The 17,494-nt window shown below is 40.7% G+C and overlaps 1 protein-coding gene across 5 annotated transcripts in view; it reads left to right on the forward strand.

The window, feature by feature from the left end:
* AKT3 (AKT serine/threonine kinase 3) overlaps positions 1 to 15,083 on the forward strand; it is a 397,960-nt gene extending 382,877 nt beyond the window's left edge. For 4 of the 5 annotated variants that reach the window (XM_055084208.1, XM_024133623.3, XM_055084210.1 and 1 more), the window contains 2 exons: positions 7,554 to 7,656; positions 13,897 to 15,083. In XM_055084208.1, coding sequence (XP_054940183.1) covers positions 7,554 to 7,656; positions 13,897 to 13,982 — 189 coding nt within the window. In that variant the 3' untranslated portion in view covers positions 13,983 to 15,083. Of the gene's footprint in view, positions 1 to 7,553; positions 7,657 to 8,150; positions 8,270 to 13,896 lie in introns of those variants that run through there. The other variant, XM_055084209.1, reaches the window with a different exon arrangement.
* The last annotated feature ends 2,411 nt before the right edge of the window (positions 15,084 to 17,494 follow it).

Consider the following 17,494-nt stretch of genomic DNA (forward strand, 5'->3'; position numbering starts at 1 on the left):
CTTTGGTTTTGGCCCCTCCTCTGTGTGTAGGCTGCCCTCAGGAGTCTGTTCCCTGCCCAGACAGGAGAGGGTTAAATCAGCAGCTGATTAGGGCCCTCTTGCTCACCCAGGCCAGGGAGAGGGAGGGGTATGTTAGTCATAATTGGATTGTGGGGCAAGCCTGTGGCGGCAGAGGCTAGCGTGACATTGCAAGAGCCTGAGGTGCACTGTGTGTTTTCCTGGGAAAGTTGTCCTTGGATCATAGGACCCTGGCAGTGGCGGGCTACACAGGCTCCCAGGGGGGTGTGGGTAGTGACCTGTGGTTGCATACAGGATTCTTAGTGACAGCAGCAGAAGCGTTAGTGGTTCATGCCCGCCTCTGGGGTCCGAGCTGATAGCCGTGGCTCGTACCCGTCTCTGGAGCTCATTTAGGCGGTGCTCTGAATGCCCTCTCCTCACGCACCCTGAAACAGTGGTCTCTTGCCTCTCCGGTAGGTCCAGACTTTTTCCCAGACTCTCTTCCAGCTAGCTGTGGTGCACTAGCCCCCTTCAGGGTGTATTCACACAGCCCACCCCAGTCCTCTCCCTGGGATCTGACCTGTGAAGCCCAAGTCTTAGCTCCCAGCCCCCACCCGCCCTAGCGGGTGAGCAGACAAGCGTCTCAGGTTGGTGAATGCTGGCTGACACCGATCCTTTGTGCAGGAATCTCTCCACTTTGCCCTCTGTATACCTGTTGCTATGCTCTCCTCCATGGCTCTGAAGCTTCCCGCCTGCCCACCCCTTGTCTCCACCAGTGAAGGGGCTTCCTAGTGTGTGGAAACGTCCTCCTTCACAGCTCCCTCCCAGAGATTCCCTATTCTTTTGTCTCTCTTTTTTTTTTCTTTTTTCTTTTGCCCTACCCGGGTATGTGGGGATTTTCTTGCCTTTTGGGAAGTCTGAGGTCTTCTGCCAGCATTCAGTAGGTGTTCTGTAGGAGTTGTTCCACATGTAGATGTATTTTTGATGTATTTCTGGGGAAGAAGGTGATCTTCACGTCTTTACTCCTCTGCCATCTTGAAGGTCTCTTCTAGGGATGCTTTTAACAAGATTTTAAAGACCTTTATACTGAAAACTAAAATAATTGTTGGGAGAAGTTAAAAACAGCCTAAAGCAATAGAAAGATATACTGTGTTCATGATCTAGAAGACTCAATATTTTTAAGATGTTAGTTCTTTCAAAATTTATAGATAAATTCAGCACAACCCTAATCAAGACCCTAGGAGGTTATTCTGTAGAGATTATTAGTTTGATTCTAAAATTCATATGAAATGTAGAGGACTTAAAGGAGCCAGAACAACTTGACAAAAAAATGAAGTTGGAGGGCCTACCTACCTGACTTCAAGACTTATTATTAACTCACAGTAATCAAATCAAGAGAGCTTGTTAATGAACAGATAACATCTTTATTCACCATAAAGTTGGGCAAAGAGATCAATACAACACAATAGAAAATTTGGAAAGAGACTCACATATATATGGTTAATTGACTTTCAATAAAAGTATAAAGATAGTTCAATTGGTGCTGAAACAATTGGACATCCATTTAAAAAAATAATTTGCAGTATATATGAAATTAACTCCAAATGTATTATAGTTCTGAACATACAGGAGAAAAATCTTTGTGGTATTAGGTTACGCAGAGATTTCTTAGGCAAGGGCAAAGCATGATCCATAGAAAAAAAATAATAAATCAGACTTTATCAAAATTAAGAATGTGTATTCTTCAAAAGTCACCGATAAGAGAACGAAGAGAGTAGCCAAAATCACAAATCTGATAAAGGACATGAATACAGAGTGTATAAAGAACTCTCTAAACCTAATGAGAAGGAAAAAAAAGGACAAATATTTGAGAAGACACTTCATCAGAGAAGAAATAAACTTGTGAAAAAGGTGATTGATTATTCATTAGAGAAATATAAATTAAAACATAGTGAAATACCACCACATATTAGAATATAGAATAAAACATATTAGAATAAAACAATGTTGGCAAGACTGTGGAACAACTAGGGCTCTTCTTCACTGTTGATAGGAACATGCAGCAATGCAACTACTTTGGGAAAGACTTGGGCATTAAGATTCCTAGCAGCTTTATTTGTTATAGCCCCAAAGTAGAAGCAACCCAGAAGTCCATGGAGAGGTGAATGGATAAACAAATTGAGGTACATCTGTATGATGGAATATTACCCAACAGTAAAATGGATGAGCTATTTATGCAAGCAGTGATGTGGATGAGTGTCAAAATAATCATCCTAAGTGAAAGAAACCAGACAAAGAATACATACTATTTGATTCCAAATACGTAAAAGTCAAGAAAATATAAACAAATCACTCATGGCAGAAAGCAGGTCAGCTATTGCCTGAAAGGGGATAGAAGAGAAGACAGGATTACATAGGGTTATGAGAAAATATCTACAAGTGATGGGTATGTTCATCATCTTGATTTCATAGGTATATACATATGTCAAAACATCAAATTGTATACTCTTTTTTTGTACACTCTTAAGATATGTGTGCAGTTTATTGTATGTCAATCATAAAACTGTTCTTTAAAAGTACTTACCCTGTGGAACTTATATTTTAATGGGGAGGAGGTGTAATGACAATAAACATGTAGTTTGCTTGTGTATATGTAGGTGTTTATATGTCAGATGTTGAAAAGTCTTTTAATGAAAAATAAAGCAGTGTGAGGATAGAAAGTAATGGGGAGGGCAGCTGTTTGAGAGAGGAGGTCAGGTAAATGTAGTATCATGACAGTTTAACAGAGACTAGTTTAAGCTCCCTGTAATCTTTTGAAAACTGTTTAAAGATTTGTTTCAGTTTTTTTAAAGTTTCAGTTGACCATTCTCTCTCTCATCTAAAAAGATAACAGCTTTCCCCTAACTTGAAGGCAGATTTAAGATTTACATTTCTGCCATCAGAAGGAACCATATGGGAAGGGTGGGCAGAGGTAAGCAAAACCTACTCCACATGCCCAATAGAAGCCCATTTCTGCTCGAAGAATTTCTTGTGGTTAATTTTTTTTATTGAAAGGATGAGACCTATTTTTTGAACATTTGTAGAATGGTGAATCAGAAAGAAACTCACATCCAGAATCCCAGTCTCCTACTTGCCTTCCAGAGAGGCAGTTATCCCTCAGTTTTCTAAAAGGAAAACCAAAAATTCTCCAGTCACTATCATCGTTGGTGTTGTGTGCATGTGTATGATGCCAGTGAGGGACTTTAAAAATCATTGCTCTTGTGGAACTTTTATTTTATTGGGAAGGAGGTGTAATGGTGATGCATGTGCATATGTGTCAGATGTTGAAAAGTCTTGAAGAAAAACAAAGCAGTGTGAGAATGAGCTTTTGAATGAATGGAAGAGGGAAGATTTCCATCAATGGAGTGAACTGCTTGCTTGTTTCCAGTCATCCTAACAGAGCAGCTAGAAACGTGTTCTGGTACCTTAGCAGCCATTACAGCTCATCAGTGGAACCTGAATTTGTTTCAGTTCCCAAAAAAGTGATTGCTAATTATAGAGACTTTAGAATATCTGTGTACTGGGGGCATAGAGAAAGAATGTTAAAAAGAAAAGAAATTTAAAATGCTTTGTAACATGTGCTGCAAACTGAAATGTGGTCCTTTATTTTGAAAAAATGCTTTTAATTCTGCTCATCCCTTGGTTTTCTAAAACATAGTCTGAAAATCCTAAAGATGCCACCAGAAAATGACTAGAGTTAATCAATGAATTTGGTAAAGTAGCATGATACAAAATTAATGCACAGAAATCTCTTGTATTCCTATAACTAACAATGAAAAATATGAAAAAGAAACTAAGGAAACACTGCCATTTACCATTGCAACAAAAAGAATAAAATACCTAAGAATAAACCTACCTAAGGAGGCAAAAGACCTGTATGCAGAAAACTATATGACACTGATGAAAGAAATTAAAGACAGTACAAACAGATGGAGACATATACCGTGTTTTTGGATTGGAAGAATCAACATTGTGAAAATGACTGTACTACCCAAAGCAATCTAAAGATTCAGTGCAATCCCTATCAAATACCAATGGCATTTTTCACAGAACTAGAACAAGAAATTTTACAATTTGTATGGAAACAAAGGCCCCGAATAGCCAAAGCAATCTTCAGAAAGAAAAACAGAGGTGGAGGAATCAGGCTCTCTGACTTCAGACTATACTACAAAGCTACAGTAATCAAGACAGTATGGCACTGGCACAAAAACAGAAATATAGATCAGTGGAACAGGATAGAAAGCCCAGAGATAAACCCACGCACATATGGTCACCTTATCTTTGACAAAGGAGGCAAGAATATACAATGGAGAAAACACAGCTTCTTCAATAAGTGGTGCTGGGAAAACTGAACAGCTACATATAAATGAATGAAATTAGAACACTTCCTAACAACATACACAAAAATAAACTCAAAATGGATTAAAGACCTAAATGTAAGGCCAGACACTATCAAACTCTTAGAGGAAAACATAGGCAGAACACTCTATGACATAAATCACAGCAAGATCCTTTTTGACCCACCTCCTAGAGAAATGGAAATAAAAACAAAAATAAACAAATGGGACCTAATGAAACCTAAAAGCTTTTGCACAGCAAAGGAAACCATAAACAAGATGAAAAGACAACCCTCCGAATGGGAGAAAATATTTGCAAACGAAGCAAGTGAAAAAGGATTAATTTCCAAAATATACAAGCAGCTCATGCAGCTCAATAGCAAAAAACCAAACAACCCAATCCAAAAATGGGCAGAAGACCTAAGTAGACATTCCTCCAAAGAAAATATACAGATTGCCCACAAACACATGAAAAGATGCTCAACATCACTAATCATTAGAGAAATGCAAATCAAAACCACAATGAGGTATCACCTCACACCAGTCAGACTGGCCATCATCAAAAAATCTACCAACAATAAGTGCTGGAGAGGTTGTGGAGAAAAGGGAACCCTCTTGCACTGTTGGTGGGAATGTAAATTGATACAGCCACTATGGAGGTTCCTTAAAAAACTAAAAATAGAATTACCATATGACCCAGCAATCCCACTACTGGTCATATACCCTGAGAAAACCATAATTCAAAGAGAGTCATGTACCACAATGTTCATTGCAGCTCTATTTACAATAGGCAGGACATGGAAGCAACCTGAATGTCCTTCAACAGATGAATGGATAAGGAAGATGTGGCACATCTATACAGTGGAATATTAGTCACAAAAAGGAACAAAATTGAGTTATCTGTAATGAGGTGGATGGACCTAGAGTCTATCGTACAGAGTGAGGTAAGTCAGAAAGTGAAAAACAAATACCGTATGCTAATGCATATATGTGGAATCTAAAAAAACGGTACTGATGAACCTAGTGGCAGGGCAGGAATAAAGATACAGACATAGAGAGCTTACTTGAGGACACAGTGGGGAATGGGAAGCTGGGATGAAGTGAGAGAGTAGCATTGACATATATATGCTACCAAATGTAAAATGGATGGCTAGTGGGAAGCTGCTGCATAGCACAGGGAGATCAGCTTGATGCTTTGTGATGATCTAGAGGGGTGGGAGGGAGGCTCAAAGGGAAGGGATATGGGGATATATGTATACATATAGCTGATTCACTTTGTTGTACAGCAGAAACTAACACAACATTGTAAAGCAATTATACTCGAATGAAGATGTAAAAAAAATAAATAAAATTGCATGAATTTAAGAAAAACATTGTGTGGAGAATAATTTCAAGGTTTTTGTCTCATTTAACATAAATTTGGTGGCAGTAACAGTGGAAAATGCATTGAATGATGCCAGTTGTGTATTTGTTTCTGTAAAATTTTTATAAAATATACTAATTTCTGTCACTCTGTTTTCCATTTTTCTATCTGAATGGTATTCATCAGAGCACATGCTCTGTCTCCACGCCCTGAGTCTGGGCCTCCTATGTTAAAAAGAAACCTGTAGGCTCTCACCTGTGAGGCTGGAGCCTTGAGAATCAGGAGCCCCCTCCTGGTTCCAGTTCCTCCCAGCCAACAGAGGTAGCAAAAGTGGAGGTTCACATGGCTCAGGCTTCTGTAATCTCCAGCACCCCAAGACTTTCCCCCACCCCATGCCGGCTGCTGGTCAGAGGCGAATGAGTCCAGTTCTCTCAACCCTAGAGCAGTTACTCTTAATCTTTTGGGTCATGGTTCCTTTTGAGGAATGGGATAAAATCTATGGCCAAAACCTTTGCACGTCACTTCGGGGGCTGCCAAGAACCCCTGTTCCAGAGGGTCTCAAGTAAGCAGAGTTATATTTCTTTGCCAAGTATAGAGGCAGCACTCAATCTGTGATCTACGTAACAACTGTGTAGGTAACAACTATGTTATTAAATTGCATTTTTAATAATAACCTGTTCAGCTAGGCACCAGGAAGAGCTAGAGAAAGCCAGCAAGGTTGTGCTTTTCCTGCACTAGGAAGATCCTACATTTTGTTTCAGCAGCCCAAATCCATTGGTTTTGTATGTATTTTACTAGGAAAAAATATTAGAACAGACTTTTCAGTATCCTCTTCCCACCCTATTTTTTGTTTTTTGCTTTTTTTTTTAACATCTTCATTAGAGTATAATTGCTTTACAATGGTGTGTTAGTTTCTGCTTTATAACAAAGTGAATCAGCTATACATGTACATATATCCCCATATCTCCTCCCTCTTGCATCTCCCTCCCACCCTCCCTATCCCATCCCTCTAGGTGGTCACAGAGCACCCAGCTGATCTCCCTGTGCTATGCGGCTGCTTCCCACTAGCTATCTATTTTACATTTGGTAGTGTATATATAAGTCCACGCCACTCTCTCACTTCGTCCCAGCTTAACCTTCCCCCTCCTTGTGTCCTCAAGTCCATTCTCTACATCTGCGTCTTTATTCCTGTCCTGCCCCTAGGTTCTGCAGAACCTTTTTTTTTTTTAGATTCCATATATATGTGTTAGCATATGGTATTTGTTTTTCTCTTTCTGACTTACTTCACTCTGTATGACCGTCTCTAGGTCCATCCACCTCACTACAAATAACTCAGTTTCATTTCTTTTTATGGCTGAGTAATATTCCATTGTATATATGTGCCACATCTTCTTTATCCATTCATCTGTCGATGGACACTTAGGTGGTTCCTTAAAAAACTAAAAATAGAGCTACCATATGACCCAGCAATCCCACTACTGGACATATACCCTGAGAAAACTATAATTCAAAAAGAGTCATGTACCACAATGTTCATTGTAGCTCTATTTACAATAGCCAGGACATGGAAGCACTCTGTTCTTTGGTTCTCAATTCTTCTGTTTCACATAATCCCTCAAATATTATATAGAGCAACCAGGTACCTACTGTTCTGTGTTTAGTCTTGACTCTGAAGCCAAATACCACATCTACCTTACACAGTCACTGAGCAGTCTAGCCTCTTGCACTATTCATTTAGTGTTTGCTCTCTAATTTTATCCTAGAAATGAATTTTCCTAAACTGAAGTCTGTTAACAGTACTCTTTTGCTTCTTACAGCTTGTACCTCCTTTTAAGCCTCAAGTAACATCTGAGACAGACACCAGATACTTTGATGAAGAATTTACAGCTCAGACTATTACAATAACACCACCTGAAAAGTGTAAGTAAATCTAGAAGGAAATTGATTATGTTCTAATGCAATTGAAGAAAACAGCCTTTTTTTTTTTTTTTTTTTTTTTTGTGGTACGCGGGCCTCTCACTGTTGTGGCCTCTCCCGTTGCGGAGCACAGGCTCCGGATGCGCAGGCTCAGCGGCCATGGCTCACGGGCCCAGCCACTCCGCGGCATGTGGGATCTTCCCGGACGGGGGCACGAACCCGTGTCCCCTGCATCGGCAGGTGGACTCAACCACTGCACCACCAGGGAAGCCCCGCAGCCATTTTTTTTAACTGGATATTTTCAAGGTCAAATTCCACAGTGACTTATTCTGTTCCATTTAAGAACATGGGGTTTTCAATGTGGAAATGTCTAAATACAGGTAGCTAAGAGAAAAGTTTTTTTGAGTAAAAAACAATTATATATGGAAAAATTGTAGAGTTGAGAATTATAGACTAAATTATAGACTAACTAGCCCTTCCTTACTATTCTCTAATAGATTATTTTGACATCAGCTGAAAGGATTCTGAAATGAAGACCTCCCACGTTTCCCACTGCTCAGACACCACCTTCTAAATTTTGCTAATTCTGGTCTCCTGCTTACTTAGTAGTAGTTTTTAAATTCACTTTAAACTGAATCACTCTTTTTTACTTAGCTGTGTCTTAAGCAATAATATCTGTGAAGACATAATTTGGTTTGCTAGTAATTCTTGATATTATAAATTAAATTACATATCTAGTAAAACTATACATTCATGCACCACTTAAAATCATTCCACATGTACTAGTTTGTGCCCTACACTTTGGTGAAGACCTTTCACTTAAAGGGAAGAAAAGGTTGTTATATAATTTATAAACATTCTCATATGCTGACAGAGGTCTGTATTCTGTCATCATTAGTTAAGGAGTAAGGATAAAATTGAGTTTCAGGGACACATTTGGATAGCTAAAAGATTTATTCAGTCACCCATCTTTTGGCTCACAATAACATCACTTTAGTTTTTTTCTCCTTTTCTTTTTTATTATATCCTTTCCTACATTCCTTCTCCTCTCTTTCCTTTTTAAAAGGCAGATTAGTTGATAGTGCTAATTTACACTGAGTATCCATGAGAGGGAAGATTAAAGTGCTGTTTCAACTGTGGACGTAGTCAATTGATTACAGCATTGAAAGGCAAACGAGGAGTCATCTAGGCCAAGGGTTTTTAACCTGAGACCCAGGGCCTGACAAAAAGAGGGGCTGTGAACACTGTGAAATGAAAAATATAATTATGTGTGCATATGCACTTTTCTTTCTTTAGACTTGCAAGAGGTAAAGAGCCTCTTAACTTTCATTTTATAAGGGAAGAAATTAAAACCCGGAGAGAAGTTGAGCTTCCCTAAGTCCCACAGTTAGTGTTAGCTGTAGTCAGGAGCGGGAGTTATAGCTTGGCTGACGATGCCCAGGTTAAGCTGTGAAAGGGCATTATGTTGAAGCACTGCTCATGGTTTGTCACCAGTGGTGGGTGGGGGCTTCATTGCTAGAATCAGAATCTCTGAGAGCTGAAGATGATGTTAGAAAGCCTGTGGAGTTGCGGGCAATCAGCTAAGGACTGTCTGAGTAGGAGCGGTGAGTGTAGCCTCGGCGTATGGCTTCCCCTGGCCCAGCGCGGGCTGTGGGGATACAATTGTCTGAAATTCTGGGCAACACCACTGAGCTGTTGGACTGGCCTAGGAGTACTTCCCACCATAGAGCCTCATCGTTTGGATATAACCTTAATTGTAATCAGACCACATCATTCCCCTGCTTCAAGCCTTCCAGGGGCCCCACTGCTGCACTCTAACTGCTCACACTGGCTGCACAGCTCTGTCAGATCTGGTCCCATCCTCCTCTCAGACCTCATCCTGTCCATCTTCTCCACAGTCTCTGGGTTCCAGCCCCACCTCGAACACACTGTGCCTCACTGTGCCTTGGGACTGTGTGTTTACTCTTCTCTGCCTAGAATTCTCTTTTCCCAGACATACGCATGAATAAATTCTTACTTGTCCTTCAGATCTCTTTAAATGTCACTTTATCAGAAAGCTTTCTTTAGCCTCCTGACCTTAAAAACAGTGCAGTCCATCAGACCCCATCACCACCCCACCGCCCCGCCCCGCCAGTTCTCTACATTGACACCTTTACTTGCTGGTATTCTTCTGGTTAATTTGTCTCTTGGTTTACTGTCTGTTTCTCCAGCTTGAATGCAGTAGCTCTGAGAAGGATTTGGTTCGTCTTATTCACTGCTAACCCCAGCTCCGAGTTAGGTAGCTGGCTCAGCATAGGCATTCAATGAATATGTGTTAAATGAGTAAATAAACGGATTAGGCGAGGCCTGGTAGTTTCAGGGCCAGAAGGAGGCCCGACTCTCTCCAGACAGTGCTGTTACCCATCACAGCCCAGAATTTGTGTTTGGCTTACCTCGTCACGTGATTTCACAGGGAGCTTGGGGAAGTTAAATAGAGCTTTTGGTATTTGTGGATTCTAATTCTTAGAACAAACTAAATGTGCTATTTTGAAAGTCATAGAAATAGGTAGGCTGTGTAAATAAATGCAAAGCCATGAGTGCATATTTTACTCCAAAAAGTTAAAAGTAAAATCCCAGTGTGGAAGAGAATGATGGAATTGCAGAAAGCCCTGGACTTAGACTCTGCTTTGTGTCCTGGCTCTGTCCCTCACTAGCTCTGGAATGTGACAGGTCAAAGGGGAGTGCAGCGCTGATAATCTCCAGGAGCCCCGTCTTTCCCCTGTGTGTGCCTGAGAAGCCATCTCTTTAGGAAAGGCACCCAGAGTTCTCTATAGGTTTTTTAATTTTATTTAAGCATCAGGTTAACCAACCCACAGTGTTCTTTGTTCTGTGACCCACTATGTGAAGGGTGATGGTAGGTAAATACCTAGCAAAAAAGAGTGGACATGGGGATGGGATGGGGGAGGGACTACTAAAATATGATGCTAGCAGTGAGGAGTGGCCCTGCCCTGATACTGGGCCCTAGGTGGCCCCAAAACGTGCATCCAGCAAGCATCATCTAGACTGACAGCGTGTACCACAATCTAGAGGCAGGAGGACCCTGTGGACCTGCCAACTTATTTTCCAATTCACGGTTTCTAGAGAGAAAAATCAGGGGAAAGAGCTCAGCAGGTGGGCTGAGGCCAAGGTGTGGACACCAGCAGCCTGTCCTTTGCGGCTCCCAGCACCAGGCCGCAGGGCTGGGCTCCTGCCTTAGGGAGTAGCCTCAGTAATTGTGGACTGCAGCACCTGGGTTCTTCCAGGGCACAAGGACAGAGTTTTTTCTTGGATGATCCCTGGGTATATCCTAAATTCCCTTAAGAGTCAGCTCAAAGGAAAATCTGTGAAGCCTTGAACTGTGATTACATTTAACATAATCTTTTCTTCTTGCAGCTTTGAATAGTGTTGCTGGTGAGAGACCACTGCAGCTCTCAAGCTGCTAAAAGCACAGAGGTTTTGTTCATAAAAACCCACAGTAGGACCATTAAGTTAACGATTGTCTTCCCACTTGCCACCTTGCTTTTATAAAACAGAATGGAGTTATTTTTTAGAACAAATCAGCAGTTAGGAAGGCAAATGTTCCTTTTCTACAAACAGCTGCAGTAACATGCCAGATTTGCCTCACTGGTGTTAATTAATTGAACAGATTTTCGAATGTGTCGTCTTGCATTATATCCATTAATGGTCCTCTGCCTTCCTCTTAGAGAAAAAGAGGATTTGTGTGAGCTCCTAGTAGCTTTTGCTGCCATATAATTACTTTGGTTAAATGTTCTAAGGAAGTTAGGCAACTAATGCTGCCTGGATCCAGGGATTCAGATGTAGAATGTAGGGTTGACCACCCTGTTTTCTTTTCCCGGATGTGTGCTATTTGGGGTTTTTTGCATAGTTCATGACCGTCATCATCACTGTTCTCTCTGAACCTTCCTTCAGTGCAGGAACGAACGTATCTATATACGTTGACTGGGTGTGAAGGCCTGGCTGGGGCAGCCGGCTGTCCTGTCAGCTGTCACTTGCATCCAGCTCTCCTCCTTCCACAGCCCAGCTGGTCTGCACAGCACTGAGGACCCAGGGGAAACCCTCATTCCTGCCCCAGCGCCTTCCCAACTCACAGCTCCTCTTGGGGCCACGATCAGAGACTTGCCCCTCACTACTGCCAAGCTCAAAAGAACAGGAGGGAGATGGAGTGAGAGGGTGATATAACTGACTTTAAAGAAGATCCAGATGCGGGGCCCTCACATGGTCATCAGCAAGATTTAGATTTACATTCTGAAATGGGATTAATTTGTTACTAAAGTGACAGAATGAAGATTCTCTTTTAACTTTCAGCTGACAGTGCAGCCTCATAGCAATAATACTCCTTGGAAAGGAAATTCAACCCCTCCTCCTGTCGAGAGCCAGGCTGCCCTGGGCTTCAGGCCTCCCTGCCCTGGTGCAAGGCCTGGTTGCAGCCCAGCGAGCTGGGCAAGCCCTTCTCTGGCGGACAACACCAGGCTTCCCACATGTGCTGTCTGTTCGCCGTGCAGAAACACACCCAGCAAAACAAAGCTGCTAGCGGGGAAAACTATTCCTTTGAAATGTGATTGGCACGTGTCAGAGTCACTAAGATTTCAGCTGCCTTTCCCCTAGAGAGTTTTATAGAGTTTTACAGAGGTTTTATATGCCATCCACAGCTCCTACCATCTTTAGTATATCTGAAGATACTGTGGAAGGTGTTTGACCTAAAAGATGGTTTGCTTGGTACCTAACTGGTATTTTATAAGGAGGCAGAGATTTCCCCAAATCGCAGTCCTATCTGGAAATGAGGAGTATAGTTTAAAAGGACTGTTTGCAGGAGGGAGGTTTACACGGAGCAGGGAGCCTCAAATGCTACTTGTTAGATTGAGTCCCACCTAATACAGTGATACTTTCTGGTACATTCAAGGCTACAAAGTTTGGTTAGCAACTTGATCCCATTTCTAGAATCTTCTATTAAAAATAGAATACTGAAAAGAACAGTGAGAAAAGAGCATGAATGTTGGTTATTCTTCAGAGGAATGCAAAGCATCACCCTTTTTGTGTAACAGGGTCAGTGCCCGTGATGCAGCGGGGTCTGGCCTGTATTCCTTCTCCTATTACATGAAATTGATGCTCCCTGGAGAGGTTGGAAAATTAAAAGAATTGGTAATGTATTTCCTATATGAATTTGAGGAAGTGGAATTATTTTGCTTGAAGAAGGTTGGGTATTTGAAAGACTCTCGCTTATTTCCTGTAGCACAGCATATGACCAAAGGCACTGCAAGTGGAGCAGAGGGGGTTTAGCGGGGTGAGCCCCGAGGACACAGGGAGGGACTTTGTGCAGAGCCCAGAACAGATGCACAGGGAACGTTGTGGACTGAGCGACTGAATTCATGACACATATAAGGAAGAGCATTCTGACACTGCAAGATTTTAATCGTCAGAATAGTTATGGGAAGAGGTTGGGTGATCCTTTGTAACCTTTCAAATGCAAGAAAACAGGGAAGAGGAAAGGGAGGGGCAACTTAAATGGAAAGAGTCTCTTTCATGCCTTTGAAGTCTCCCAATTTGTTTCCTGATGAACTAATACTTAGATGCTGGCCTCTTTCCCTCTCTTTCCTTGACTTATTCTCTTTATTCTACTTTAAAGTTTTATCATAGGAAAATTAGGAACAGTAAGTTAAAGCAGATATTAGATGTCGAATAAAGAATGTAAAATCTTAAGCATGTAATCAAGGGCTCAAATGAAATGGAATCATAATAAGCTTTATTTTGCAATCACACCTAAAGCACCGTGAAGAAGAAACACAAGCATCTGAAGACAGATTGATACTGGATTCTAGGCAGATACTTTGGGTGCCTTAGGATTCTTTGACTTCGTAATTTTGACATGCATGTTTTCATGAAAGTAAAGGTTATTGAAGATCATTTGTTCCTTTTTATTTTTAAAAATCTTGTCTTCTTCAATAGTTTTTCACAGTTTGAGCCTTGAAATGTTAGTGTCTTGAAGGAGATGATTTGATAGTATTATTTCTTCATAGGTCATGTGTTTGAAAGTGAGAAAGTTTTTGAAATAAGTGTATCCATCCTATGTTTTATTGATAAAACACAAGTTTCTGGGAGCTATTGCCTCCGTTAATCTTTATTACGTTAGGGGTTAGAACTATATAGACCAGAGATCATGTTGCAAAAAATTAATGTAAAATTAAAGTAGCTGTTTCCTGCCCACAGATGATGAGGACGGTATGGACTGCATGGACAATGAGAGGCGGCCGCACTTCCCTCAGTTTTCCTACTCTGCAAGCGGACGAGAATAAGTCTCTTCTGCTACTTCACTGTCATCTTAGATTTATTACTGAAACTGATTCCTGGACATCACAGCAGTCCTAGCTCTTACAAATGCAGGAGCACCTTCAGACATCCCAGACCAGTCCAAGGTCTTCACCCCTCGCCGCCTTTCACCCACATGAGAACACACATATATGCAGACATACTCGACTTTTGTTTTTGCATGAAATTGTATCTCAGTCTAAGGTCTCATGCTGTTGCTGCTACTGTCTTACTATTATAGCAACTTTAAGAGGTAATTTTACAATCTTTGGAAGTCATGAGCCCACCATTGTTCATTTGTGCACCAACTGTCATCTTTTGATCTTTTGATTTTTGTTTTTCCCTAACAGTGAAGGCTAAATGATTCTAGGTACATTTTTTAACTTTCTAGACGATAAATCAAAAACTAACTAGACTAAGAAGATTTAGTTTATAATTCAGAACAAGCAATTGTGGAAGCGTGGTGATGTGCATATGCAAAATTTTAGTAAAGCATATCAGATCAGTGTGTAAAATAGGTATGTATCAGTAAGATCCTCCTGGAATTCATTAGGAAGCATTTGAGAGAAGGAATGAACAACTATTAAGATAGATATATACATTTATAAATTCTTATTCGATACTGCAGAGGAAGCCTGGTATTACATGTGGATGTCCAGATTTCACAGGCAGTTGTTGGCAAAGGAACATTGTTCGACCAAGGAAGGAAGCATATGCACAGCAGAGTAGGTCACTTAAAGGGTCTATGATATGATTTGCACCAGAGAGCGTTTTATTTCCCCTGTGCTTGGAAACCTTTTTCCCTTCTTGATATTATCACCTCTGATGGCTGAAGAATGTAGACAGGTGTAATGATCCTGCTTTTCACCAAAATTTGTACACCAAGGTAAACAGGTGTTTGCCTTATTTGTTTCAATTTTTTACTTTCAGTTCTACGTGAATTAGCTTTTTCTCGGATGTTAAAACTTTGAATGTCCTTTTATGATTTTGTTTATGTTGCAGTAGTATTTATTTTTTAGTGATGAGAATTGTATGTCATGTTAGCAAATGCAGCTCCAACTTAACATAAAACAGACTTACTGCAGTTTCTTTTGACCCATGTGCAAGGAATGTACACGCCGATGAGAATCATGCACTTTTTCTCCTATGTAAAAAAAAAATTTTGATGAGGCTCTGAAATTGTACATATAGATTAGAATTTGGCTTTAGGAGAAGAGATGCTGTCATTTAACCCCTTGGTGCTAAAAATGAGAAATCCCCAACTATCCATGCCAAGGGGTTGAAACAAATGGATGTTATATTTGCTCTTTTGAGAACTGAAATATTATGACGGCCTGGCAACATAATGTAATGAAGAAAATTGAGACCTGGATGATAAGAAATGAACTTTACTTGGCAAAATGAACACATCTCAAGTATTTACGAAGTGGGCAGTAAAGGATAAGGACCTGGTGTGTTTATTCTGATCATGGTACATTTATCACTGAATTAAGCCATCAGGGAAAAAACAAAACAAAAAAGAACACCTCCAACTTTTCTTTTTCTGTATATACTCATGTCCTCAAATTCCGACATTTCTCACTGAAAGGGGACATGTATGCAAACCTCATCTTTCTCTTTCATTAATGATGATCTTCAGATTAAACCCTTTGGTGCTAGGAGCTGACATTTTCCAAAGCAGCCTATGAAGTCCAGGGGGCTCCTGACTCCGTGGAGACGTATTTTAGTTAAACTATCTGACAGCTCCCAAATGGAAGACTACAGCATGACGCAGTGTTATGATTGCATTGTATGAAAGAGCAAGTGACTTTCTAAGTAGGATGAATCATATTCATATGCAGATGTCTTAGCCTCTTGACGCTGGAAGTGTGGGTTTACAGACATGAAACCACTGCTGGCAGTGGGTGGACCACTGGGACTGACAGGGGGTTAAAGGGCATTTTACTAAGGCAGCTAAGACATATTCAGACATAGATTTTATCCTAATTTTTCATATTTCTACCTGAGTGAAGTTCATCCTTAGTACTGAGTAGGAAGTTACAGTAAAATGTTAGTTCATTCTTACTTACACATATAGCTCAACTTTTTTTTTTTTTCACTTGGAATTATGTTGAATGTTTCACTTTGACAAGAAAGTAGACTAGAAGGTATGTCCTGTAAGTTGTCTTGCATCCATTATATAAAAAAGGAACAGGTGAGAGGAAGAGAGGAAAGCTGAGACTGGCTGGTGTTCAGAGCATTCATTTCTTCAGAGGGAAAGTACACCATACACTAAGCACACAGATAGTTTTGGGGTTTGTTTTTTTTTTCCCCCAAATCTTAAGGTGATTTCCATGACCTTAGCCAAGGACACTTCCTAAGGATTAATGACAGCGTTGACTGTGCCTCAGGCTGGCCACTCTGCACAGCTGGCTCTCCGTCCCCAGCTGGTGCCCAGGGCTTAGTCCCGTATCCCCTCCGAGATTCTGTTAGCGTCACACAAGGTGTGTTGTTGGCTTTGATTTTAAGAATCCCTTACTTTCACTCCCTGATCTCAGTCAGCTGGCATGGAAAAACAATCGAAAAACAGAAATGTGTGTAGAAGGAGATTCTAAAACTTCCCTCATGTCTGCGCATAGCTGAAGTTTTGGATTCTGGTGGACGGAAAGGCCTGGCCCTGGAGTCACTCTGTCAGAATAGCAGAAGTTCAGGCTTTGCAGACTCCTTCCTGTACCAACTTCCTTGAAGTCTGCCTCTTGCCATGACGCAGCCATCTTGGAGGAAATTGGCCGTCTCTGCTTGGATTTTTGGCAGGGCTGCTCACAGCTTTGCTTTCCACACTAACTACATAGCATTATTCCAGTGTTTTCCATTTCCCATACCTGATTTCCAGCTTCTTAAAGCTGACTGTTCTTGCAAGGGCCACTTGCTTCTCTTAGAGTACAAAGTAAGGGCCTTCCTTACTAACTGCAGGGTCTTTCTATTACACCTCAGTGTACACACTTTGCTGCTACCGTTTGTACTCTGTCGTCTACAGTAGAATTTCCTTATCTTGCTCCTGGTAGTGCATTACAGGCAAGCATGAAATGTAAAGTATTTATTTAAATAAAAAGGAAACCTCTAAATTGGTAATTGAATTACCTCCCTGTAGCTTTATAGTTTGTGACATTTCTTGACTTTGCTAGTTCTTTCATTAGATCCGCGCAAGATCTAGTCATCTGGTTAAGGATTTTAAGCAGACGCAACTATGAACCCAAGAAACTGTATTACTATTACTGTTGGTCATACTAAAACTGTTTATCTCCTTAAGTATATGACCCACAAGGATGTGAAATAACTACAAGAAACTGTTTTTGTACACTGTACATCCTTAGTATTTTTACACGTATATGATAGGGATGCACATTATTTTCCTTCGTACAGACAGCTTAAATAAAGCACTATGTCAATCTGCTACTTCTCTGTTTATTGTTGTTGGATGTGGTTCTGTAATCTCAGAAAATTATTATTCTTTTCTAAA

This window comes from Physeter macrocephalus, chromosome 4 (genome assembly GCF_002837175.3).
Source record: "Physeter macrocephalus isolate SW-GA chromosome 4, ASM283717v5, whole genome shotgun sequence".
Lineage (NCBI taxonomy): Eukaryota > Metazoa > Chordata > Mammalia > Artiodactyla > Physeteridae > Physeter > Physeter macrocephalus.